Source organism: Astyanax mexicanus, chromosome 13 (assembly GCF_023375975.1).
Source record: "Astyanax mexicanus isolate ESR-SI-001 chromosome 13, AstMex3_surface, whole genome shotgun sequence".
Lineage (NCBI taxonomy): Eukaryota > Metazoa > Chordata > Actinopteri > Characiformes > Acestrorhamphidae > Astyanax > Astyanax mexicanus.
Window position 1 is genome coordinate 49,178,187 of NC_064420.1, and position 26,230 is coordinate 49,204,416.

Consider the following 26,230-nt stretch of genomic DNA (forward strand, 5'->3'; position numbering starts at 1 on the left):
ATGATTCAGTATCTTCTATAACCGATTCAATATCTACTAATAATGATTCAGTATCTTCTATAACTGATTCAATATCTACTAATAATGATTCAGTATCTTCTATAACTGATTCAATATCTACTATTAATGATTCAGTATCTTCTATAATCGATACAATATCTATTATTAAAGATTCAGTATCTTCTATAACCGATTTAGTATCGATTATTAATGATTCAGTATCTTCTATAACCGATTCCATATCTACTATTAATGATTCATTATCTTCTATAACCGATTCAATATCTACTATTAATGATTCAGTATCTTCTATAACCGATTCCATATCTACTATTAATGATTCAGTATCTTCTATAACTGATTCAATATCTACTAATAATGATTCAGTATCTTCTATAACCGATTCCATATCTACTAATAATGATTCAGTATCTTCTATAATCATTTCAATATCTACTAATAATGATTCAGTATCTTCTATAATCATTTCAATATCTACTAATAATGATTCAGTATCTTCTATAACTGATTCAATATTTACTAATAATGATTCAGTATCTTCTATAACCGATTCAATATCTACTAATAATGATTCAGTATCTTCTAACAGATTCAATATCTACTATTAATGATTCAGTATCTTCTAACAGATTCAATATCTATAATTAATGATTCAGTACCTTCTATAACTGATTCAATATCTACTATTAATGATTCAGTATCTTCTAACAGATTCAATATCTATAATTAATGATTCAGTACCTTCTTTAACTGACTTATCTACTACAAAAGATAGAGAATCTTCTGTAAGATTTTATTCTGAAATGAACTGCAAATGGTTTATTATCCATTACAAAGGATTATGTATCTGCTATACACATAATTTATTTATTTTAAATGATTTATATAGCAGATCCAACATTAAATGATCAAGAACTGCTATAAATAATACAAAATCAGACGTACTTATCTTCCCTGTTACGATCAACAGCGTAAAACTGCTTCCTTAACCACCTGAAACATAATATAACATCAAACAATTAGAAAAATAAGATCAAGGGTTTTATCATTGAAAAAATATCTCTTTTATATAATCAATTCAATGTCTCATTCATCAACCTTAACAGCAAATTTCTAATAATGATAAGTTAAACAATAAATACATTTTTAAACATTGGAAAGAGCATTTAAATAGTTATGTATATGAATATGGAATGGCCATCACTACTCATAACCTCCTTGTCTTGCACAGATTTATTCATGCGGCTCGCCATCAGCTACCGGAGCCCCGAGAGAGCACAATAGGTCATGCTCTCTCTGGGTGGATACAGTACAGTAGATGGTGCTCTTTTTTTCCCCTAATCACTCCTAGGGTGATGTGGATCAGCACAAGGCTGCATCTGTGAGCTGATGTATCAGAACCAAGTCGCTGCGTTTTCCTCCGAGCGTTAGCGCTGTGATGCTAACCCTTTAAAATTTTCCAATAATCCAATAATGATTTGGAATTTAAATAATTCAGTATCCTAACTGGTTTAATTTAATCTGTGATGGGGGATATACAGTAGCAGCTGAACGGGTGGCCTAGCTACTAGGCATGGATACTTGGCCTAGCTAAATTGGAAGAAAATGTGGAAATATTTAGGAAAAAAGGCAAAAAAAAACATTAACGATTTTTCTTACAACATTTGTAAGAATTAGTTTAAGATTAATTTAAACTTTAGTTTAACATTCATAAATTTCCTTCGGGATAAATAAAGTATCTATCTATCTATCTATCTATCTATCTATCTAAAGAGATATTGATTAAAAAATTGAGAGAACACTTAAATTACACTACAGAATCTCAACAAAAGGCGCAAAATGAAAATATTTACTGCCACACTCATGCTAATGAATGGAGATACTTTTCACAGCTTATTCAACCAAGACTAGATCATTTAGGGCTAAGGGAATTCATTGATTGATTAATTGATATGCAGATACCCACCGTTCAATCTGTAACGGAGTGGAGGAGTCCAGAGTGTCCGACATCAAACACGTCAGACCCTTCACCCACATCGCCATCTCCTCATCCGATGTGGCTGCAACACACACAAACACATGTTCTTACTTAAAATGAAGAATAAATCACCACAACATTGTTAATCTTTTCTGTTTTTTTTTTCTTTTATTATAAAAAACTAAACATTTTAGTTTTATGGATATTTGATATTATCCAAAACAGCAACTTTACAGGAGAGAGAAAAAAAAAGTAAACTTTCAATGAAAGAAATTTCAAGAAATTTTGGCACAGTGTGAGAGACAGTTTGTCTGTTCAAGTTATGTAGTCAACTTAAAATCGACAAAAATGGAGATAAGTGTTTTTCATAGGACAGTGAAGATATTCTATTATTCCATTCATTTCTGAATTGTCAAGTTTTTGCAATGATATTTTTTCTGTATTAGTATGGATATATTTAGGTAAGTATAGTATCAAAAGTCATAATTTTGGTATTGTGCTATACTGTTAAAATCCTTTAATTTGGCCAAAAATCGATAGTGTGCCTTATAATCCAGTGCTCCTTATGTATAAATTCTACCAGTCTAAGGGCATAACGCCCTAAGGGTGAGTTTTCATGGAGGTTTCTCCAGCACAGAGACTAGAGCAGTATTAGCATCATCCGCTAACTGCACTAGCTCTTTCTCTGTTCAGAGCATTACTAGTGCTAAGTGCTAAATGCTGCTAACTGCACTAAAACACTGGAAATCTAAGCTTACTGTAAATAAACAGAAGCAGTTCATTTCCTTAAATAAACAGTTTTGAGGAGAGAAATCCATGTAGATTAATATCCAGTGCTTGTTTGACTTTAAAAGAATTTTTAAAATTACAGTTTTGTTTACTAAGGTGCCTCAGCAGCAAGACCTGCTGAATTAGAAGGGAAACCCCTGTTCCTTACTATTTTCACTTAAAATGCACCTTATTATACAGTATATATACACTGTATATACCGTAAAATATGGTAATTGTTTATTTTCTTCAGTAAAACACTATTTTCACAATAAATACAAATTGAATTCATATAAAAAAAGTGTTTTTATTTGTATAAACAGCGTGTAACAGATCGTACCTGCTAGACTGAGGGATTTAAGGCGGAACTCGGTTCCGTACAGGATGACGAAGCAGTGGGCCTGGTCCGTTCGGGCTGATGCATCCTCCAAATAACGATCAAAATCCCGAGACTTCTGACCCTGCCGGATCTCCTTTATCTCCCGAATGTCAACTGGACAGAACAGAAAGAGAGGACCATCAGTTACACAATCATTATCATCATAATCATCATCACCACAATCATACTGAGATTTACCAAATCCTTAACTTTTTCCAACCAACACTAATCACTAATCTCTGACCATGTGACTAAGGGAGTGGGTTCCCACAGGACAATGCTCGTCCACATACTGCTGCTTTATTAACAGCTTGCCTTGAAAAGACACAGATTGACACAGGACTCCATTAGGAACCTCTACAACAACTCAATGCTGAGACGTCTGGTATGTTGAACTGTTACATGTGCATTATACAATACTTTAGTATGTGTAGCTCAATAAATATTACCCCTACAAGTGCATTGGGGAAAAAGTGAAAAAGTGAAAATGTGAAACTCATATACTAGAGCATCTCAAGAAATTAGAATATCACCGAAAAGTTACTTTATTTCAGTGATTCAGTTCAAAATGTTAAACTCATTATATTATATAGATGTTTTACATACAGAGTGGTCTATTATAAACATTCACTTATTTTATTGTTGATGATTATGAAGCTTACAGCCAATAAAAACCCAAAAATCAGTGTCTCAGAAAATTTGAATATTATATAAGACCAATTGGTACTTTTGGCAGTGTGGGCAGTGTGCCAAGTCCTGCTGGAAAATGAAATCCTCATCTCCTTAAAAGTTGTCAGCAGAGGGAAACATGAAGTGCTGTAAGATTTTGATCATTGAGCTCCATTGGCTACCAGTTGATGCTCGCATCAAATTCAAAACTCTTACAATCGCCTACAAGGTGATGTCAGAACAGGCTCCTTCCTACCTGCACTCGCTCCTGAAGGCTTACGCTACCTCCCGGCCGCTGCGCTCCTCCAGTGAACGTCGCCTCGCTTTGCCAAACACTCACACAAAGCAATCCAGACTGTTCTCATACAGAGTTCCCCAATGGTGGAACAAACTACCTTCTACTACCAGATCAGGAGAATCTCTCGCTATCTTTAAGAAACTCCTGAAGACAGAGCTCTTCAAAGAGCACTTACTCTCTTAACACCTCTAACTAACTAACTACTTCTAACCTCATTTCCTTCTTCCTCTCCTTCACTCCTCTATCCTATTATTCCCCTTTGTCCTCCTTTTATCCCTATCCAAAGATGTTTTTCCTTTAAACTTATTTTACATTGTACTTGACTATTGTAAGTCGCTTTGGACAAAAGCGTCTGCCAAATGTAATGTAATGTAATGTAATGTAATGTAATGTAATGTAATTTTCTGGGAGAAAATCACTAGACCTCGAGCAGTTTGGACTGTGTGTCTCTCCACTCTTCCTCCAGACTCTGATCCCTTGATTTACTTTAAATGAAATGTAAAATTTACTGATGATCAGTGATGGTTTGGAGAGACATGTCTGTCATCTGCTGGTGTTGATCCACTGTGTTTTATTATCAAGTCTAAAGTCAGTGCAGTTTTGTTTTACCACAAAATCTTACAGCACTTCATATCTTACAGCTTCCCTCTGCTGCTGACAACTTTTATGGAGATGTGGATTTCATTTTCCAGCAGGACTTGGCACCCTGCCCACACTGCCAAAAGTACCAATTGGTCTTATAATATATAATATTCTAATTTTCTGAGACACTGATTTTTGGGTTTTTTATTGGCTGTAAGCTTCATAATCATCAACAATAAAATAAATAAACACTTAAAATAGATCATTTTGAGTGTTTAATACATCTATATAATATATGAGTTTCAAATTTCGAACTGAATTAATAAAATAAAGTAACTTTTCAATGATATTATAATTTTTTGAGGGAGTTGGGGGTGAGGCAGGGTGGGGGATCATCTAACAGCCTTTAAATCCTGAGTGACTTACTAACACTGTCAGTGTTGTTGCAATAGAATCCTCTAAAATCTATTAGGTCTTCACTGGACATTAGAGACAGTTACTCCAATAAAAGCAGGATTAATTCTTATTAAAACCATTGAACAAATAGCGAATGAGCGAGTGTTAAAATACTTTGGTCCATTTAATTGATACTTTTACCAAGTAAATCGAGATGTACTGAAAGTACACAGCTCAGAGTGTGTGTGCCTTCTATATCTAGTCTATGTGTGTGTCTACGTGTGTGTGTGTGTGTGTATGGTCAGTGGTGAGGTGTTAACAGCTGTCTGGCAGAGAGGGCAGCTCTCACACACAGCCAGCCTTTCACAACACATCCCAGGATAGAAGCACATCATCCTAATGGTGTGTGTGTGTGTGTGTGTGTGTGTGTGTGTGTGTGTGTGTGTGTGTGTGTGTGTGAGAGAGAGTGTGTGAGAGAGTGAGAGTGAGAGAGAGAGAGCACACAAAGGAGTCCTGTCTAAACACAAGTCTGCCAACGTCAAGCAGAGCAGAAGTTTACTGTAGACGTGTCCTCAGACTACAACCTGCCATAACATTAAAACCACCCGCATGTTATTATACGTGTAGGTCCTCCTCCTTGTTCCACTGGAGCAGTTGTGAGGTGGGCGGAGCCTCAGTGAACAATACTGAGCCTTAGCTATTGCTGCATGGCCTTCCTTGGTGCAACACTTTTTTAGAGGTGTGAACTAAAAATCAAGGCCGCAAAGGTTAGTCAGCCTAACCCTGACGTAAACACACCAGATAAGAGACAAAACAACACCTCAACTCACTGTGAATCAGCTCATTATTAGGCCCATCATAATAATGTTTTGCAAACGATAGGTTGTCCCAGAAATTATTGCGATAAAAAGATATTGTTGGCCATTAAATGGCACTAATGAAATGATAACAATGTAATTACACTCTTTTAAAGACAATAAACTTTTCATTCCTGTTAAAGGACCTAATTTTGGAACCTAAAAAGTTTCCAGCTTGAACGAAAGTAGGCTATAGTCGATAGGTCTGTCCCAGCTGGCACGCGTTGGACCAGCATAAAGGCTTTGCCTCAGCCTTGACACGAATAAGGCAACACAAACCTAACAGACACTGAAGTTAAGCTACTAGAGCCGCACTGGGTCGTTATTATGTTTCTTTAAGTTTATTTTGGGTGTTGATTAAGGTCATGTCCATTTATTGAACGGTAAGTCGATAATGTAATTATTGCGACAGGCCTACTCACTATACATTTAAACATATCAGAAATTGAATCAAACATTTACTGTCATCGCTGAAACAATAGGAAAAAAAAGCAGAAAGGAAGTTACAGATATTGATAAGTTTCTCACAGTAACAATATTCTGTCTGTCGCTGTAACGGACTTATCGTTCAATTAATGATCATAACCTCAATCGGTTAAATAATTGTGATTTCGTCCATTGTGTTTGCACTTACAAAAGGCACTTACATATATTGTGACTGTGGCGTGACCTCAAAATCTCAATATCTTTATTAAGAAAAATAGAAAAATCAACAGCATATCTCTCAAGTGAAAGCTGAGGTCAGTCTTTATGCTGGTCCAAAGTGGGCCAGCTGGGACAGACCGGGGCTGCACATCATGCATCTGCACTTAGCAATGTGTACAGGAGTTGGACAATGAAACTGAAACACCTGTCATCATTTTAGTGTGGGAGGTTTCATGGCTAAATTGGAGCAGCCTGGTGGCCAATCTTCATTAATTGCACATTATTGCACCAGTAAGAGCAGTGTGTGAAGGTTCAATTAGCAGGGTAAGAGCACAGTTTTGCTCTAAATATTACAATGCACACAACATTATGGGAGACATACCAGAGTTCAAAAGAGGACAAGTTGTTGGTGCACGTCTTGCTGGAGCATCTGTGACCAAGACAGCAAGTCTTTGTGATGCATCAAGAGCCACGGTATCCAGGGTAATGTCAGCATACCACCAAGAAGGACCAACCACATCCAACAGGATTAACTGTGGACGCTGTAAGAGGAAGCTGTCTGAAAGGGATGTTCGGGTGCTAACCCGGATTGTATCCAAAAAACATAAAACCACGGCTGATCAAATCACGCAGAATTCAATGTGCACCTCAACTCTCCTGTTTCCACCAGAACTGTCCGTTACCACAATCAATTATTGTGCTTTAAAACCAGGTGTTTCAGTTTCATTGTCCAACCCCTGTGTATACATATATTATTCCCAAATTAGATCCGTGAACACAAATGGAAAGTTTGTTGCTTTTAAAAAAGGGTGCAATTCTTTTATGATATTATGTTATCAATATATTAGTACCGTTTAATAATCTTAAAATGCCAAATACATCGTTTATCGCAATAATTTCTGGGACAACATATCGTTTGCAAAAAATTGTAATCGTGACAGGCCTAACAGTACACAATATAACACACACATGAAGCTGGATTTAGACTTAGTTCTGGACTAATAGGTGTAAAAATGTAATATAACTTTTAGAACAGTGTAGATTATCACTTTAAACCAACATATTCTTCACCAAAGATCAAAGCACATTTCACGGGTTCCACAACAAACCCAGATAGGAGAGGCCGGTCCCAGAACAAAGACTGGGGGGAGGAGTTATAGGAAAGCCTAGATTGTTCCTCAGCCAATAAATTCCATCCACGGCTTAAACGGATGCAGCGCGGATCCTGAGCTGGAGTTCAACAGCACTGCTGATTCAGATAACATTACAGAAGCTGCTCACATTAGCAGCCTCTAATAGCACACTACACTGACCCTTATAGAACTGGGAGATATTTAATTTAATCAATATCCTTTTATAGCCTTTATTTCCTTAATACAACATTATCCATCAACAATAACCTTAAAATAGCAGCTTCAAAATCATGCAGATGCTCTACTGAGTGTAATGGATACTAGGGGTGGGCGATATGTAGTGCTGGGCGATATGGGAATACATCATACATCACGATATTGTTTTTTTTTTTAATATCATGATAACTCTATATATATATATATATATATATATATATATATATATATATATATATATATATATATATATATATATATATATATATATATATATATATATATATATATATATATATATCATGATATCATATTTAAGTATGTTTTCAGTTATTCTTCGGAAAAAAAGACAAAATAATATCATTGCTTACTTTTTTCCAACTTTATTTCAAAGTGACTTTACACCAAACTTTCACAAATGAGAAATACGACCTTTTAAAGCAGCAATATATATATATATCTCTCAAATGAAAACAGATAAGATATAGATGAAATAGATGCAGTAGCTATTTTTTTTAAGAACAATGCGTCTCCATTGTTCAGCTCTCATGACCTTAATAACGTAAAGAAGCAAAACCACATTATGAAGCTTTTTTTTGTGAAGATTACTTTATCACTTATATAAACAGAGTTTATGCAAAGTGACTACAGCAATACATGACCACAGCATAGCCTACTTTATATATTTGCATGAATAGTTGATGAAATTACTGTAGAAACGGTATTTATCATCATATCGCACAGCACTAGGGTTGGGCGGTATTGAAGTTATTCATACCGTCATACCGTCGTCAGATTATATGGCGGTATATGGTATTGCTGCGGAGCTTTAAACGCACGGATGATTTATTTTTTATGTATATTTTTTTGCTTTGTACCTGTCTGTACACTATTTATTTTTCGTTATTTTAGAATTCGTTAGATTATATTTCTTTTAGCATTTTGAGCTAAGTTTAGTTACTTATTTTCCTATTTTATATCTAGTAATCTGTTTTATTAAATGCTGCGGAGCTTTAAACGCGCGGATGAGCTCGCGTTCAGTCTCGCGTTCACGCTCGGATTCAGTCTCGCGTTCACGCTCGGATTCAGTCTCGCGTTCACGCTCGGGTTTTAGGCAGACAATCTAAACTCTAGTATGCAGAACTACATTTTTATTGTTATTTATTTCCCATTCTTTTAAATAGCAGGATACTTTGATTTTTATTTCTCAGCCCGGACGAGACTCGGCCCGAGGAAAGTAATGGAAAATCTCGGGTCAGTCCAGGCTCCAGGAAATAGTCATCTGTTTTTTAATACTATTTCTATTTTATATAAAGCTATACGGCCTGATAATCACCATATAACAACGTATTACTGTTAACGAAAACGAACGAAATAACGAAAACTGAAAGTGAAAGTTCCCCTTAACTGAAACTAATAAAAACGGTTATTAAAAGAAAAAATAAAACAAACTGAAATTACAGATTGAATACCCTAATTTTTGTGTTAATTTATTTATAAGCGCTGTATCCACTACAGCAGCTTAACAGCGGGTGGTGTTGTGCCGTTTCTGCTCGAGAAGGGGAGCCGGGGTTCAGATGTCGGCAGCGCGGTGCAGCGCCTCGCGGTCCGCGGAATTGCTTATATTTACAGCGCTCGAGCTAGCGGCGAAATAATGACAGAAAACTCTGAGGAAACTGCAGAATTCTGTACGGTATTAGAATATGAGCGTGAGTGACATAAAAAACTGTTCTGTAGAGAAATAGGAGATGAGGAATATTTAAGGAAGCAGCTGTAACTTTGAGTAACTCACACAGAACACCCCATGCTGCAGGATAAACTGATAAATCTGATCATTTAGGTGGTTGGTTAGTTGTTAGGGATTTATTGTCACTTCAGCACAAATGTGGCTATTTGTGGCGATAATTTTGGTGAAAATTAGTGAAACCTGTAGAGTTTATTGAGTTTTTGCTGTATGATCTCCTCAGTGAGAATCCCCACCCCATAACCAATCAGGGTGCTCCAACTGCTTACCCCTCTACTGCTCTTTCATTGTGGATGCGCAGAATGTCTTAAACGTCCGTTTTTCAAAGTTCAGGTTTGGCACGTCACGTGGTTAATATACCGTCACTATTTTACAATACCGTCACCATATTTAAATACTGTGGTATACCGAAACACCGTCATACCGCCCAACCCTAGTCGATATAATCGACAATGTCGATTATTTTAAATTTGTTGACTACAAATTTCATTGTCAACTAATCGTTAATTTGTAACAGTACTGCATTACACAAAGTGCTGGGGAAAAAAAACGCTGCAACGGGAGACTTAGTTTGTGTCTCCAAAAGTGCCCAAACACAACAGATTACATATGAAACCACTAACTATCAGTAATTTCCATGTTTAAACAACATTCCGATATTTAAATGCCATTTGACTAATCAACTAATCGAAAAAATAATAGTCGACTACCAAAATAATCATTAGTTGCAGCCCTAGCGATACTGCCCTAAAATAATATCACGATATTGCATGGTATTTTTGCAATATCGATATGACAAAACACAGACTTAAAAATAAAATATTTCAAGAATACACTACTGCAACCAAACAACAAATAAATTATATTGTTGCATACGATATGATAATGGCACACCACTAACAGATATAAAAAAAAAAATACAAGAATTTTATCATATTTGTGACAGAATGACAGTCAAAGATTCAGAAAGTCATGATACTAATAATAATGCACTCCAAATATCTCTATATATCCAGGATTAAAGTAAAATGAATGATACTGTGTTTCTTTAAATACCGTTAGAATGCTCAAATTGCAGACAAGCAGCTACAGACTCAAAGGAAAATAATGTAATAAAAATAATAAAAACCTGACTGTGGCCAAATAATGTGTCTTTTTCAGCCAGCTGTTGTGAATTCCTGGTGATGAGCTCAGCTGCAGCCTGAACTGCTTCACTGCTCATGTGATTCTGGCTGAAGGATTAAAAGTGAAACTTAACGTGAAGCACTGCTCTGCGTCTGTGTAGATATGGGTCACATGAAAAAGATTGTATGAACAGTCTAAACTAAACATTTGATTAGATTGATTTGAGACTTTTATCTGCTGTATGAACATAAATAAAAATGTCCAAATAAACACACACACACACACACACACACCAAGTATATAAGCCACTGTAATTATAGTACAGTATATTTTAGCACTTGCAGCTTTGCATTCTCAGACTGCTGCAGCTATAAACCTGAACTGTGACTAAACTCAGCCTCTTTATGGTTTAAGACGAGTGTGTGTGTGTGTGTGTGTGTGTTGGGTAAACGTGCTGGAATGTATTAGAGAACACATGGAAAAAATGGTTGTGCTCATGCTCTTCCCCTCCTCCCCTCTACCTGCCAGTCTAAACCACACTTCCTGTACTGCTCCGTCACTCCGTCAACCACAGGAAAGCATGTGTGTGTGTGTCTGTGTGTGGTGTGTGTAAGATATATATATTTTATATATATTTAAAATGTGTTTATACAACAAAAATATGTCTGCAACCACAAACATTCAAAAATACATGAGTAAATAATGATAAACTATCCATATTTTGCTTTGGAAAGTAAATGTAAATTTCATCATAAATAAATTAGACTAAAACTTAGCGATACGATTCATACCTTGATAAAGGGGTTACAATTCGATATATCACAATATATTGCAATCCTCTCAACAGTTCTTTAAATTTTAATCAAAATTTAAAGAAAAAAATATATAAAAACCTGAATAAAACCTGAATAAAAGAAGAATTTACAGTGGAGTCTGATGACAGAATACAGCACTGCTATTATCTATTATTATTATCTAGTGGGAGGGGCTTCATCATAGCAAAATTAACCACTTCTGACACCAATCTTTACATCTAAACTAATAATTTAATAAAACATCGATACTCTGTTTTTGAAAATCAATGCAATATAGTACTGGTGGGCGATATGGCCCTAAAATAATATCACAATATTTTTTTTTACATCAAGTTCAAGAATGTACTACTGCAAAAAAATAAATAAAGTTCTAGTTTTTAAGTATGAACATTACAGAAATGTATAATTTATTTAACAGTAACTTTTCAGAAAACTGATTTTGTATAAAATAATGTAACATGATGTAAAAATCTACCACAAAACTAAAGTGTAGAATATTTACTGCATGGAAATTACAAACTAACATTTATGGTAAAAGTAGTTTTTAAAATGGGTTTTTATTGCGTACAATACGATATGGCACAACTCTACTGTATATCAAAAGAAAATATTGCGATCGATATATATATATATATATATATATATATATATATATATATATATATATATATATATACATATATATATACATATATATATATATTGACATTTTCTTAGACCCCTAATATCAGGGTGTTTAGTCCCTCTGAAAGTAATAAATGTGTCTATCAGTATAAGTAAATATATACATATAAAGCTCTGAAAAAAATAAGAGACCACTAAAAATGATGAGTTTCTTTGATTTTACCAAATTAAAAACCTCTGGAATATAATCAAGAGGAAGATGGATGATCACAAGCCATCAAACCACCAAACTGAACTGCTTGAATTTCTGCACCAGGAGTAAAGCAGCATAAAGTTATCCAAAAGCAGTGTGTAAGACTGGTGGAGGAGAAGAACATGATGCCAAGATGCATGATTTTAACTGTGATCAAAAACCATCAGGGTTATTCCACCAAATATTGATTTCTGAACTCTTAAAACTTTATGAATATGAACTTGTTTTCTTTGCATTATTTGAGATCTGAAAGCTCTGCATCTTTTTTGTTATTTCAGTCATTTCTCATTTTCTGTAAATAAATGCTCTAAATGACAATATTTTTATTTGTAATTTGGGAGAAATGTTGTCTGTAGTTTATAGAATAAAACAGCAATGTTTATTTTACTCAAACATAAACCTATAAATAGCAAAATCAGAGAAACTAATTCAGAGCATTTTTTTCCAGAGCTGTTTAATGTAATCCTGTCAGCTACACGGTTTGTTGCAGTTGTTTAAATTTGCATCACAATTTCAAGGAAACAGTTATAAAAAAAAAAACTTAATATGAACAAAAGAAATTTATACTTTTCACATAATCAGAACAGTGGGGTATAATGACAGTATACAGCACTGCTATTATCTAGTGGGTGGAGTTTAATCACAACACAAAATGAACCACTTCTGACACCAATCTTTACATCTAAACTAATAACTTAATATCAACACTGTTTTTAAAAATTCAATACTGTATAGTGGGAGTGGGCAAAATGGCCCTAAATATATAAGAATAGCACAATATTCTTATCGATATAAAAAAAAAAATGTAACATTAATTTTAAGAATATACTACTGCAATAAAATAAATATTAGTTTTATTTAGTATGAATATAAAAAGATAATTGATACAAATTCATGAAAAGTAACTATTTAAACCCTGATTTTGTATTAAAAAATCTAAAAGTGTAGCATGTATACTGCATGTGAATTACAAACAAACAACTAAAAGTAGTTTTTAAGCTTTTTTTTTTTTTTTTACTGTGTCAATTTTTGGCAATATTATTGTATGCAATAGGGGTGTGCCATATCGTATCGTACGCGATAATAGCGCCAACATTTTTAAATATCGTGAACAATATTATACACTGAAAAATCGGCCATACCACCCACCCCTAATTATCACATCAGGTTACTTATTATTTTACTTTAATCCTGGATATATGGAGATATCTGGAGTGCATTATTAGTATCATGACATTCTGGATCAATGACTTCTGTTACAAATCTGATAAAATTATTTTTTTATTTTTTTGTATTTGTTAGGGGTGTGCCATATCATATCCTATGCAATAATAAAATATAATTTTTATTTTGTTGCAGTAGGGCATACTTAAAATTGTTTTTTTAAAATTCAGTGTTTTGTCATATCGCCAATAGTATCGTTATCGCGAAAATGTAATGAAATATCATGATATTATTTTAGGAGCATATCGCCCACTCCTAGTGTACAATATTATATAGTAAACCCTACATATACCAGTATATCGGTATTGGTAGAGAAATATACACACATATATACACATATATACATATACATATACACACACACACATACATATATATATATATATATATATACATACATATATACATACATATATACATACATATATATACACACACACATATATATAAGAAGATGGATGATCACAAGCCACCAAATCAAACTGAACTACTTGAATTTTTGCACCAGGAGTAAAGCAGCATAAAGTTATCCAAAAGCAGTGTGTAAGACTGGTGGAGGAGAACATGATGCAAAGATGCTTAAAAAAACTGATTAAAACTCTCCAGTTATTCCACCAAATATTGATTTCTGAACTCTTAAAACTTTATAAATATGAACTTGTTTTCTTTGCTTTATTTGAGGTCTGAAAGTTCTGCATCTTTTTTGTTATTTCAGCCGTTTCTCATTTTCTGTAAATAAATGCTCTAAATGACAATATTTTGATTTGTAATTTGGGAGAAATGTTGTCTGTAGTTTATAGAATAAAACAACAATGTTCATTTTACTCAAACATAAACCTATAAATAGCAAAATCAGAGAAACTGATTCAGAGCATTTTTTTCAGAGCTGTTTAATGCAATCCTGTCAGCTACACGGTTTATTGCAGTTGTTTAAATTTGCATCACACTTTAATATATATATATATATATATATATATATATATATATATATATATATATATATATATATATATATATATATATATATATATATATATATATTACACACACATACATATATATATATATTTCTATCGGTTCATCCCTAACGCTAATGATAAGTGGATAATGTAATTACGGTGACCGGCCCATTTACTACAGTCAACTCCAAATTCACACATTTTCAACTACACACACAACCCCCAGACTTCACACACACTCAGAGCCTGAAAGTCTGAGCTAATGATGCTTTTCCTGCCGACTCTCTTTCCAAATAACCTTTCTAAAACCTCACATCCCCCGTTTCCTCGTCCCTCACACTGCCTCACAGCTGCACTCAACACCTCGCACTGAGACGACCACAGGCCTTCATCTGACTCTACTGCCTCACAAACAGCACACGCATTAAAACCCCGTAAAACAACAAAACTACAAACAAATTACAACCATAATTATAATATTTAAACATTAAAATAGAACTTCAGTCTGGACTAGGGTTGCAGCGGTAACCGGTTTCACGGTATACCATGGTATTAAAATGCACGGTTATCATACCGTGTGTGTTTGCTTATTACCGGTAAAACGCAAGCCAGCGGAGAAACTCACCCGCGCATGCGCAACTCTGCTCCGCTTCAGCTCCTCAGCACACAGCGGTGAGAACGGCAGAAAGTGCATCAGACTAAACAAATCTCCGTCCGCCTAAAAAAAGGCTAAACTAAAATCAGCAGTGTGGGACTATTTCAGAGACCCGCCGAACGCACCCGAGGATGGGTATCCGATTTATAATCAATGTGGCCGTAAAGTCACAGCTAAAGGTGGACATACGTCAAACCTGTTCTCCCATCTCCAAGAACACCACCCCGCCGTGCAGCGCAAAGTATGTTTAGTTTATAATTTTAATCTGAACATAAATAAAACCTCTTTGTAGTCGTGCACAACCCATGCGGTAAGCGCCCGCAAAAGCGCTGAGTTATCTGAAATTTGGGCACGCAGGTACAGGCGTGAAGTGCGTGCTACGATGGATTCACGTGTCCGTGTAAAGGTGCTCGCCGGACTGGATGTGAAAGACGCCATTCATTTACATGCGTTAATTTTCAAATTCTGACGTGCCTGTTTTTCATGTGTTAAAACCAGACTCTGGTTATATACCAACTTGGCAGTAAAACGGACGTTTACAACAGTTGTTGATCAGACACTGACCCAGGCTCAGTTTATCAGATATTAAATAATTTAAACTTAAATAATTGTACTGAATAGTTTAAACACAGGATCTTTACTTCTTAGAGGACATGTAATGTGTGACACGTGTGTGTGTGTGTGTGTGTGTGTGTGTGTGTGTGTGTGTGTGTGTGTGTGTGTATATATATATATATAAAATTATATACACCCTTAATGACCTTAAGAGTAGTGGAAAAACCTGGTTTCCTTCACCTAATGGTGTACAGTTTATTTTTTTTAAGGAGACATTAAAATTATAATTGTTCCAGGTTTCTACAATAAATAGTTAATTGAACAAAAAAACTTTGTTGTAATTTCTTTAAGGGTCAGTTTAATAATATATGTAACAAACTGTGATACCGTGATAACCGTGATACCGCGGTATTTTCTGAGACGGTTATCATACCGTGAAAATCTCATACCGTTGCAACCCTAGTCTGGACTTTTATTTTTTAAATCAACTGTAACACAAAAACATATAAAAAGAGTCATTTTTATACTAGAACTTCTATCACATTCATTATTGCAGAATATCTTACTCTATAATAAGTTACTATTATATAATCTACAACATATTTTATTATTATACTATATTACCACAATTTTCACACTATAAGGAGCACTTAAAATCCTTTAAATGTTCCCAAAAAAATCATGAGTGCACCTTATGTATGAATTTTACCAGTCAGGGCAATTAAGGAGCAGTAAAGTTTCTCCAGCACCAAGGCTGGAGCAGCATTAGCATTAGTCGCTAACTGTGCTAAGGGCTAGCTCTTTTGCCGTTCAGAATTGAGTATTATTATCAGCCTGTAGCCTGCTGCTTACCCAGGCTAGCACTGCTGGAGCAGCATTAGCATTAGCCTCTAAACATGCTAAGCACTAGTTAGCGCTTTCACCGTTCAGAGACGAGTATATAGAACTGTAGATTTCTGCTAACACAGGCTAGCACTGCTGGAGCAGCATTAGCGTTAGCCTCTAAACATGCTAAGCACTAGTTAGCTCTTTTACCGTTCAGAGGCGAGTGTATAGAACTGTAGCTTGCTGCGAACCCAGGCTAGCACTGCTGGAGCAGCATTAGCATTAGCCACTAACTACACTAGCTCTTTCACCATTCAGAGGTGAGTATTATCGGCCTGTAGCCTGCTGCTAACCGAGGCTAGTACTGCTGGAGCAGCATTAGCGTTAGCCTCTAAACATGCTAAGCACTAGTTAGCTCTTTTACTGTTCAGAGGCGAGTATATAGAACTGTAGCTTGCTGCTAACACAGGCTAGCACTGCTGGAGCAGCATTAGCGTTAGCCACTAACTGTGATAAGCAACAGGTACCTTATTCACCAATCAGAGGTGAGTAATATCAGACTGTAGTCTATGTGTTTACCATGTTAAAACAAGCTACGTGAAATGCTAATATCGCCCTGGCTTACCGGAACACTCAGGGTTCCCCAGTCTAGCGCTGTTGGGTGGCATTAGGGGAAATCTGGAAATTGAAGCTTACTGTAAATAAATTTAAGCATTTAGCTTCACCAAAATAATCTTCACAGATTTCTCTCCTGAAAACTGTTTAACATCCAGCGCTCATTCAACTTTCTTTTTTCTTCAATAAATACTGTTTTGTTTACTTAGCTTAGCTTTTTTACAGGTCGCGCCGCTGCTAAATTAGAAGGAAAACATGCCGACACCCCTGTTCCTGACTAGTGTTGCGTAATGCGCCTTATAATCCGGTGTGCCTTTTATTGCGAAAAATACAGTCCTCAATACAGTAATCTATACCTAATTTATTTTTTTTATACATGTCAGGCCTTATTGTAGCCACATGCTGTTCCTAATGAACAGGCCAAATGATCACAGCTACAGACCACGGCTGCAGTAAATTTTCTGTGATAAACTACATTAGCTGCACCCTGAACTCATTCACAGCTCGTGTGACTCTGACTGGGATTAAAGTGAAACTTACCATGAAGCACTGATCAGATCATAGTTTGTAAATGATGCATGCACAATGGAGCAGACATAAGTGAGATATGGGTCATATTAAAGATTAAAAGGTAAAAAGCCTGAAGTAAATTTCAGATTTTAGCCACTTTTACCTGCAGTGTGAATGTATCCCAAACTGCACCCATTGCTGACATAGATGTGCAAATGCACAAAAACACAACTCATCTAGTCTATAGACCTATTGGCTCCATGCATAATACCAGGAAGTGAAACTGGTGATTTCTAGAATGACTAAGCTCTGTCTAATAGGTTTTTAGTATGATTTGGAGAAGCATAACAACTGAATGCAATCAAATCCTCACAGAAATGTGGGTTGAAAACTCTACAGGAAATACTTTCTGCTGCATAGAGACAGTTACTCAAATAAAAGCAGGATCTTCACATTAACCATCTCTCAGAAGCCTTGGAAAAGTGTCAAAGCTAGACTAATCTGTGTTCAGCCTATCAGAGTAAAGTACAGCAATAAAAGTAGAATGAGGTAGAGGGCGGAGACTATTCTAAGGACACGCCCCCACTTAAATGACTGGGCTCATTTCCTAAAGAGGTTAGAAGCTCCAGGGACTTTGATTTTTGGAAAGCACAGCAGGCACTGAAATAAGATTCCTAAAGAACCTTTATTGATCCGCACTAAATCAATATGCGTAGAGAATAACTAGAGTTAAAACACATTAAATTATTTAAAATCTAATCGAACTTCACCTTACTTGATTACTTAAGTGTGTCTAAAACATCAGTGAACCTAAAAAATAAAAAATAAAATAAAATGCAATATAATGCAATCTGCCTAAACATTAGAAACTAGTCTATGGTCCACTTGATTCCTAGATTGCTTCCAAAATTAGTTCATCAAATCTAGGGGTGGACGATATGGCCCTAAAAACAATATCACGATATTTCCGGGTATTTTTACAACAGTGCAGGTGCAGGTGAATTATGGGAGTTGTAGTGAGGGCTGATAATAGTGGGTGCAGGTGAATTATGGGAGTTGTAGTGAGGGCTGATAATAGTGGGTGCAGGTGAATTGTGGGAGTTGTAGTGAGGGCTGATAATAGTGGGTGCAGGTGAATTATGGGAGTTGTAGTGAGGTCTGATAATAGTGGGTGCAGGTGAATTATGGGAGTTGTACTGAGGTCTGATAATAGTGGGTGCAGGTGAATTATGGGAGTTGTACTGAGGTCTGATAATAGTGGGTGCAGGTGAATTATGGGAGTTGTAGTGAGGTCTGATAATAGTGGGTGCAGGTGAATTATGGGAGTTGTAGTGAGGTCTGATAATAGTGGGTGCAGGTGAATTATGGGAGTTGTACTGAGGTCTGATAATAGTGGGTGCAGGTGAATTATGGGAGTTGTAGTGAGGGCTGATAATAGTGGGTGCAGGTGAATTATGGGAGTTATAGTGAGGTCTGATAATAGTGGGTGCAGGTGAATTATGGGAGTTGTAGTGAGGTCTGATAATAGTGGGTGCAGGTGAATTATGGGAGTTGTACTGAGGGCTGATAATAGTGGGTGCAGGTGAATTATGGGAGTTGTAGTGAGGTCTGATAATAGTGGGTGCAGGTGAATTATGGGAGTTGTAGTGAGGTCTGATAATAGTGGGTGCAGGTGAATTATGGGAGTTGTAGTGAGGGCTGATAATAGTGGGTGCAGGTGAATTATGGGAGTTGTAGTGAGGGTCTGATAATAGTGGGTGCAGGTGAATGAGAGTTGTACTGAGGTCTGATAATAGTGGGTGAAGGTGAATTATGGGAGTTGTAGTGAGGTCTGATAATAGTGGGTGCAGGTGAATTATGGGAGTTGTACTGAGGTCTGATAATAGTGGGTGAAGGTGAATTATGGGAGTTTTAGTGAGGGCTGATAATAGTGGGTGCAGGTGAATTATGGGAGTTTTAGTGAGGGCTGATAATAGTGGGTGCAGGTGAATTATGGGAGTTGTAGTGAGGGCTGATAGTCATATCCCACAGCTACATGATTGTTCTTTACCTTCTATAGGACATGGCAAAAGTCACGGGACACAAAACTAGTACTGGGATTGGTCCATGTGGTGCCAAACTGTGGAATGAGGAGTAACAAGAGCTAAACAAAAAGGTGGCCATTGGCAGATTTGGAGATAAAGCGGGAAATCGACACACACACACACACACGTCTGAGGGAGGAAGCTGACCTCCTACAGGCAGAAACACACACAGCTTAAGCAGCTGTCCACAGGCTGAGAGTGAACTGGCTGACCAGTCTGAGCAGGGCAGCAGGAAACACAAGACTGCAGAGTGCAGCTGAGACCCTTCCTGCCACACACACACACACACACACACACACACACACACACACACAAACACACACACACTCATAGTGCTAACACTCAGAGAAAAGCGCAGCGACTCGGTTCTGATACATCAGCTCACAGACGCAGCCTTGTGCTGATCCACATCACCCTAGGTGTAATGAGGGGGGGGAAAAGCGCCATCTACTGTACCCACCCAGAGAGAGCAAGACCAACTGTACTCTTTCAGGTCTCTGGCAGCTGACGGCAAGCCGTATGACTGGGATTCGAACCAGCGATCTCCCGATCATAGTGCCAGTGCTTTAGACCGCTGGACCAATCGACGCTCCACATGCTATGCTTTACATTATTGATATGTGGTGGTATTGAAACTTCCGGCACTCAGAGGGAGCAAAATTGGCCCTGCTCCCTCCGGGAGGGTAGATGGCGCTCTCTCCCCTCATCACAAAAGGGTGATGTCTGCAGCACAGGGCGTCTGTGAGCTGATGTATCGGAACCGAGTCGCTGCGCTTTCCTCCGAGCGTTAGTGATGCTACTCAGCAATGCTGCATCAGCAGCAGTTAAAAAAAACAACGGTGGCTGACTACACGTGTCGGAGGAAGCATGTGTTAGAAAAAAAGAAGTGGGTGCAACTTAAAATAGTTGAAGTGCTTTTCAGCGAACCACCCCATGTTTCCACCAATTTTAGTGGAATTGTCCAAAAAAAAAAAAAAAAAAGTTAAGTGAACGCAGGTATTCTTCAGTTCTCGCTGTGAACAAACGTTCCTGGTTCCAGAACCTACTTTTGTTTCCTTAAAACGCAGCGAACGATTCAAAATTAGTTCACAAACCAGAACAGTGCCAGTTCCATGTTGTTGGAACGCACTAAAAGGGATGTTTGCCCTATGCTGGAATATCATTTACACTGTAGTCCAAGACAAGGCTTAAATACATTATGGAATTATGGTTTTCAGGGACATGGATTAGCACTCAAAAAGTCATCATAACAGCTGAAAAACCCTGATTGTGGTATTGCAGTACAGGTAACACTACCCAGGATATCATTTAGAACATATCTTTTCAACCCCTGGTTAAAATGCCGAGTAGAGCTGCTTTTTTGTTTTTTTAGAAGAACTGGGCTTAAATCACCTGATTAATCACACTAAGCCAGACGTGACTCCTGAAAGAGGAAGGTGATGCCAGTTCTGCTTGGTACGAGGATCACACTGAACACAGTGTAGGGAGTGTGGGAACACCAGTGACGTATCTCCATACCCACAGGTCGCTACGCACCACCATCCAGCGCTCAATACGAGCATTCAGCATTAATAAAGAACTGATTCTGACCAACACGCTTTCTTAAAGTGACAGAGTGGCAAAGTCGGGCAGAACTCAGGCTTGAAAAATAATGCAAAGCAATCTAAACATTAATTTAGAAATAACAGTGGCTATATTCACACAGCTGGTGAATATGATCTTTTTAAATATGATCTATAAATCAGACAATGGTCTGAACAGTTCACACTCTTTAATTGATGCTTATGTGCTAAAAGCAGAGCTTCATGTGAAGATTCGGTTTCACCCACCATCCAGTTTCTCAAGCATCACAGGAGCTACTGTACTGAGAAGTTTCTGGACTACATAAAGCCACTTAAAAATGAAAATAAGTTAAAACACACCCAAGACACATTCAAAACAAATCTGATAATACAAACCACTTTAGCAGGTGGTCTGAGACGCATTTACAACAGATACAAATCTGATCACTTGAACCACTTCAGGAGGTGGGCTGAGGCACACTTGAGCCACGTTATTGCATTGTAAAGCACAACCAAACCTCCTCTCAGTACAACAAAAACAGTAGCAAAAACTGCCATGCATATTCCATCTCACACAATCAGATTTTTAAGTTTTTCACCAAACTGCTCCTCTAACTACGAGTTCTGTATTAAAGGGGACATATTATACCTGTTTTTACACAAGTTAGAATAGGAAAAAAAGGTCTATGTTCTATACAAAACATGTTCATGAAGTTCTTTTTACAAAAAACGCTCTCACAAAGATAAAGATCATCTAACAGATGATCTTTTAGATCATCGTCTTACCAGTTTCAGTCCCTTTCAGAATGAGACATTTAGGGTTTTGTCACTTTTATGCAAATAAGCTGTAGCTGGCTACGCATCATATTAAACACTGAGCACTGACACACATTAATCTAGTTAGCTACTTCATGCGTAACTACGCTAGAAGCACAAAATTCATTATTTGAAAGTTCTTAAATATCCCTCATCTGCTGACTTGCCACGAAGGGTAGGTACAGATCCCTCCCTCAGACGAAGTCTGCTGGCTAATCCGGCTGTGTACTGTCTGAGTTTTTCAACCAATCAGACTGAAATTGATACGTTTCATCAATAAATCGTGTGGCTGGGGTTCTGGTGAGGGTTGACGGGTGAGGGGTAGTTCTATGCAACGTTCCTTATTGTAACGTCATAATAAGAGAGGAACATCCAAATGGTTGAAAGAAGCATATGAACTCTTTCGGCAGATTCACACAAAACTTGTGGGTGGATTTTTTTAATGGTTGGGAGTGTTTATAGTGTTTCTAGAAGCAGTCGAGACCCAAGTGGAAATACAAAAGCATGCAAAAAGTGAGTTTTGCATAATATATCCCCTTAAAAATGTTAATAAGAATCAAAATACTTGACTGTGACTGAGAACAATCACACACATTTCAGCACTGTCCAGTACTGTTCAGTACTCAACATAAAGCCCAACTTACAGTGCGTTATTATAAACTGGTTTATCAGAGTAACTGCTTTCCACAACCACACTTCTCCTTTCATATCCTCAGGACTGACCGTCTCAACAATACAGAACAGTCCACTGCGTTCCTGACCACTGGAGGAACATTAGCTGTAACTCTAACGCTGTAAAGACACTGAACACAATACAGGAGATGAAATATCAGATTTAAACATCCTCATAAAAAAGATCTCTTACAACATGGAGAATAATTCATCAGTATATGAACATTAATCCACAATAATGCAACATCACCCAATGAGGAATAGCTTGGCAACAGATCATATTAACACAATTTCCTGCTAATAGAGTTTGATTAGGGAGTTTAGAGCGCCTATATCATATCATGTAGGATATATTTGTGAATTCTAACGGTAATGCTGCGTTCCATTAAATATACAGTTACAGTATAGTGCTGGTCGGTATACCGGTTCATCCGTGGAATTAAAACTAATACACTGGAGTAATGGAAGCTTAGCTCTATGGAGTCAAATGGTCGTCTTGCTCCGTCCTGCCTACAAAGAAATGAGAACAGCTCTTATCTGAGGAGCTACTGCTGCTGTTCCTCACTGTATGAATGTTTTCAACCATGCAAAATACAAAAAACACCAGCAAACAGCTATTATTCACTCAGAAAAGAGACGAATGGAATAATGCAATCTATCCACAGCTCAGACAAAAGTTCTTCTTGTCCCTTTTAAATTATTACTGCAGCTTGAAAAATGATTTATATACTATGGAACTTACAAGTCAGATTTGAGAAGGACATCCAGCCAAAATAGTTACAGTAGATACAGAATCACCAGCACTGTAATCTGTTGTTCCCATACTGCTCTGTAATAAATCTACAGTTACAGTAGATACAGAATCACCAGCACCGTAATATGTTGTACCCATACTGCTCTGTAATTAATCTACAGTTACAGTAGATACAGAATCACCAGCACTGTAATCTGTTGTACCCATAATGCTCTATAATTAATCTACAGTTACAGTAGATACAGAATCACCAGCACTGTAATCTGTTGTACCCGTACTGCTCTGTAATTAATCTACAGTTACAGTAGATACAGAATCACCAGCATCTGTAATCTGTTGTTCCCATACTGCTCTGTAATTAATCTACAGCTACAGCATGCTGAGGCAAGGTGTTATCAACCATTAAACAAAAGTGCAGCAGTATGGGTACAACAGATTACAGTGCTGGTGATTCTGTATCTACTGTAACTGTAGATTAATTACAGAGCAGTACGGGTACAATAGATTACAGTGCTGGTGATTCTGTATCTACTGTAACTGTAGATTAATTACAGAGCAGTATGGGTACAACAGATTACAGTGCTGGTGATTCTGTATCTACTGTAACTGTAGATTAATTACAGAGCAGTATGGGTACAACAGATTACGGTGCTGGTGATTCTGTATCTACTGTAACTGTAGATTAATTGCAGAGCAGTACAGGTACAATAGAGTACAGTGCTGGTGATTCTGTATCTACTGTAACTGTAGATTAATTACAGAGCAGTATGGGTACAACAGATTACGGTGTTTTTGTAGCAGCACATTTTAGTTCTTAGTTCACGGCAACTTTCACACCTGCTATTTTGGTTCAAACTAAACTGAGGAGTATGAAGGACTGATCACATTTTATTTATTTATTCTGTTTATCGTTTATTTGGGTGTAGTGCTGTACATGTCACCTCAGTAAGAGATCACATGCTCCGCAACTACTCTGAAAGAAACGATCAGCCAACAGAAAAAGAGAGAAAAGAATGAGAGAGAGAGAAAAAAAAAGGAGAGATCCTGCTTCACTGCTGCATCCGGAGCAGAGTGCAGCTGTACGCCATGCATCCTGCGCAGCCAACAGCCCAGACTGCACTCAGCCTGCAGACACACGCTGTAATCCAGCACTACAGTATACTACAGTATACAAGTACAAATACTTTATCTTAGGTAGAAATGTTGCTTATCTATACCTTACTGGAGTAATTATTTAAAATAAAATAAAAATAGCCATTTCATTCATTTTCACTCCAACTTCTTCTCATCGTTCAATAAAACCCCTATCCAGATAAATCTCTCCATCCAGATAGAGTGAATCTGATTGTGATTGGATGTAGAGAAGTATAAACATATACCATTCCAACTCCCTATTGGTTTATACTGTGATCAATCACACCTGCACACGTCCTGTATGAAGATGATCCGTGCTGAAACTCAAGGGAACTCCAGATAAACTCCAGTCCAACTAAACTTCTTTAATATATTTACATTCTACTAAATAAAATACATTCATTTACAATTAGCATATATGCAGCTGAAACACTACAGAACAGCCTAGTGCAAAATCCCAAATTATATTATCAACATTAACATTTTAATAGAACATTATAGTCATTATGGCTTTTAGTAAAATGTGTTTTGAGGAGGGGGAGGGGGTGTTTTAGTGCACTATAGGACTCTGTGGGCGTGGCCTAAGCTTTTGTTCCAAATGTCTTTATTTTTTTCTCCTTAAATTACTTTTACTTTTATACTTTAAGTAGTTTTGAAACCAGCACTTTTATACTTTTATCTAAAGAGTAAAAAGCTTGAGTTGAAACCCTAGTATATATACTTCTACCCGAGTAATGAACGTCAATACACATATATATATATATATATATTATATTATATTATATTATATTATATTATATTATATTATATTATATTATATTACCTGCCATAGTCCACTCTGTGTATAGAGGTGTCTATATTATTAGGGACGCACAATGATATTTTAAGTATATCAGTATTAGACAAAAATTTGAGCTTAGGTCAGGCCCAAAACATCCAGCTTGAACCAAGCCCGACCCGACCCATACACTATTTTTATGAGCCCAAGCCTGAATTAAACCAGACATTTTTTTTTAGCAAGTTAATCGTTAAAACTGAGCATTTTAAACACATTTTCAGACTGTTTAAATGAACAAAATCTGATCAGAATGATATTAACATTGCAAAACTGAAGAAGCATAGACATATTGTTTAAGAACTGATCTCCCCGTCTACTCTAATACAATTAACAATGTCTAAGAATATAAAATACTTTCTGAACAAACATTTTTTTGTATTATTTTAAGCATATAGCCTTAGTGTAAAACACATAAAACAGCAATAAGGTTTTGCGCGGACAAGCGGAGGAGCTCAGGTGTGCTGTTACAGACATTTTAACTTGTGTAATAAATTGTGTAATTTTATTTTAAACAATTTTATTTG

General features: G+C 36.6%; 1 protein-coding gene and 1 long non-coding RNA gene across 6 annotated transcripts in view; one reads left to right on the plus strand and one right to left on the minus strand.

Annotated features, from left to right (window-relative positions):
• plcg1 (phospholipase C, gamma 1) overlaps positions 1-26,230 on the minus strand; it is a 97,270-nt gene that overhangs the window by 59,079 nt on the left and 11,961 nt on the right. For both annotated transcript variants that reach the window (XM_049463108.1, XM_049463109.1), the window contains exons 3-5: positions 3,108-3,260; positions 1,988-2,081; positions 967-1,014 (exon numbers count right to left, since the gene is read on the minus strand). In XM_049463108.1, the coding sequence (XP_049319065.1) occupies positions 967-1,014; positions 1,988-2,081; positions 3,108-3,260 (295 nt within the window). The remainder of the gene's footprint in view (positions 1-966; positions 1,015-1,987; positions 2,082-3,107; positions 3,261-26,230) is intronic.
• LOC125780650 (uncharacterized) lies at positions 18,703-19,862 on the plus strand. Of its 4 annotated transcripts, XR_007423918.1 has the most exons (5): positions 18,703-18,843; positions 19,114-19,182; positions 19,228-19,293; positions 19,519-19,609; positions 19,832-19,862. It is a non-coding gene; the product is annotated as an uncharacterized LOC125780650 (long non-coding RNA). The 4 variants fall into 4 exon arrangements; XR_007423920.1 differs by lacking the exons at positions 18,703-18,843; positions 19,114-19,182 and adding an exon at positions 18,930-19,002 and having other exon boundaries at positions 19,474-19,609; XR_007423921.1 differs by lacking the exons at positions 18,703-18,843; positions 19,114-19,182 and adding an exon at positions 18,930-19,002 and having other exon boundaries at positions 19,742-19,852.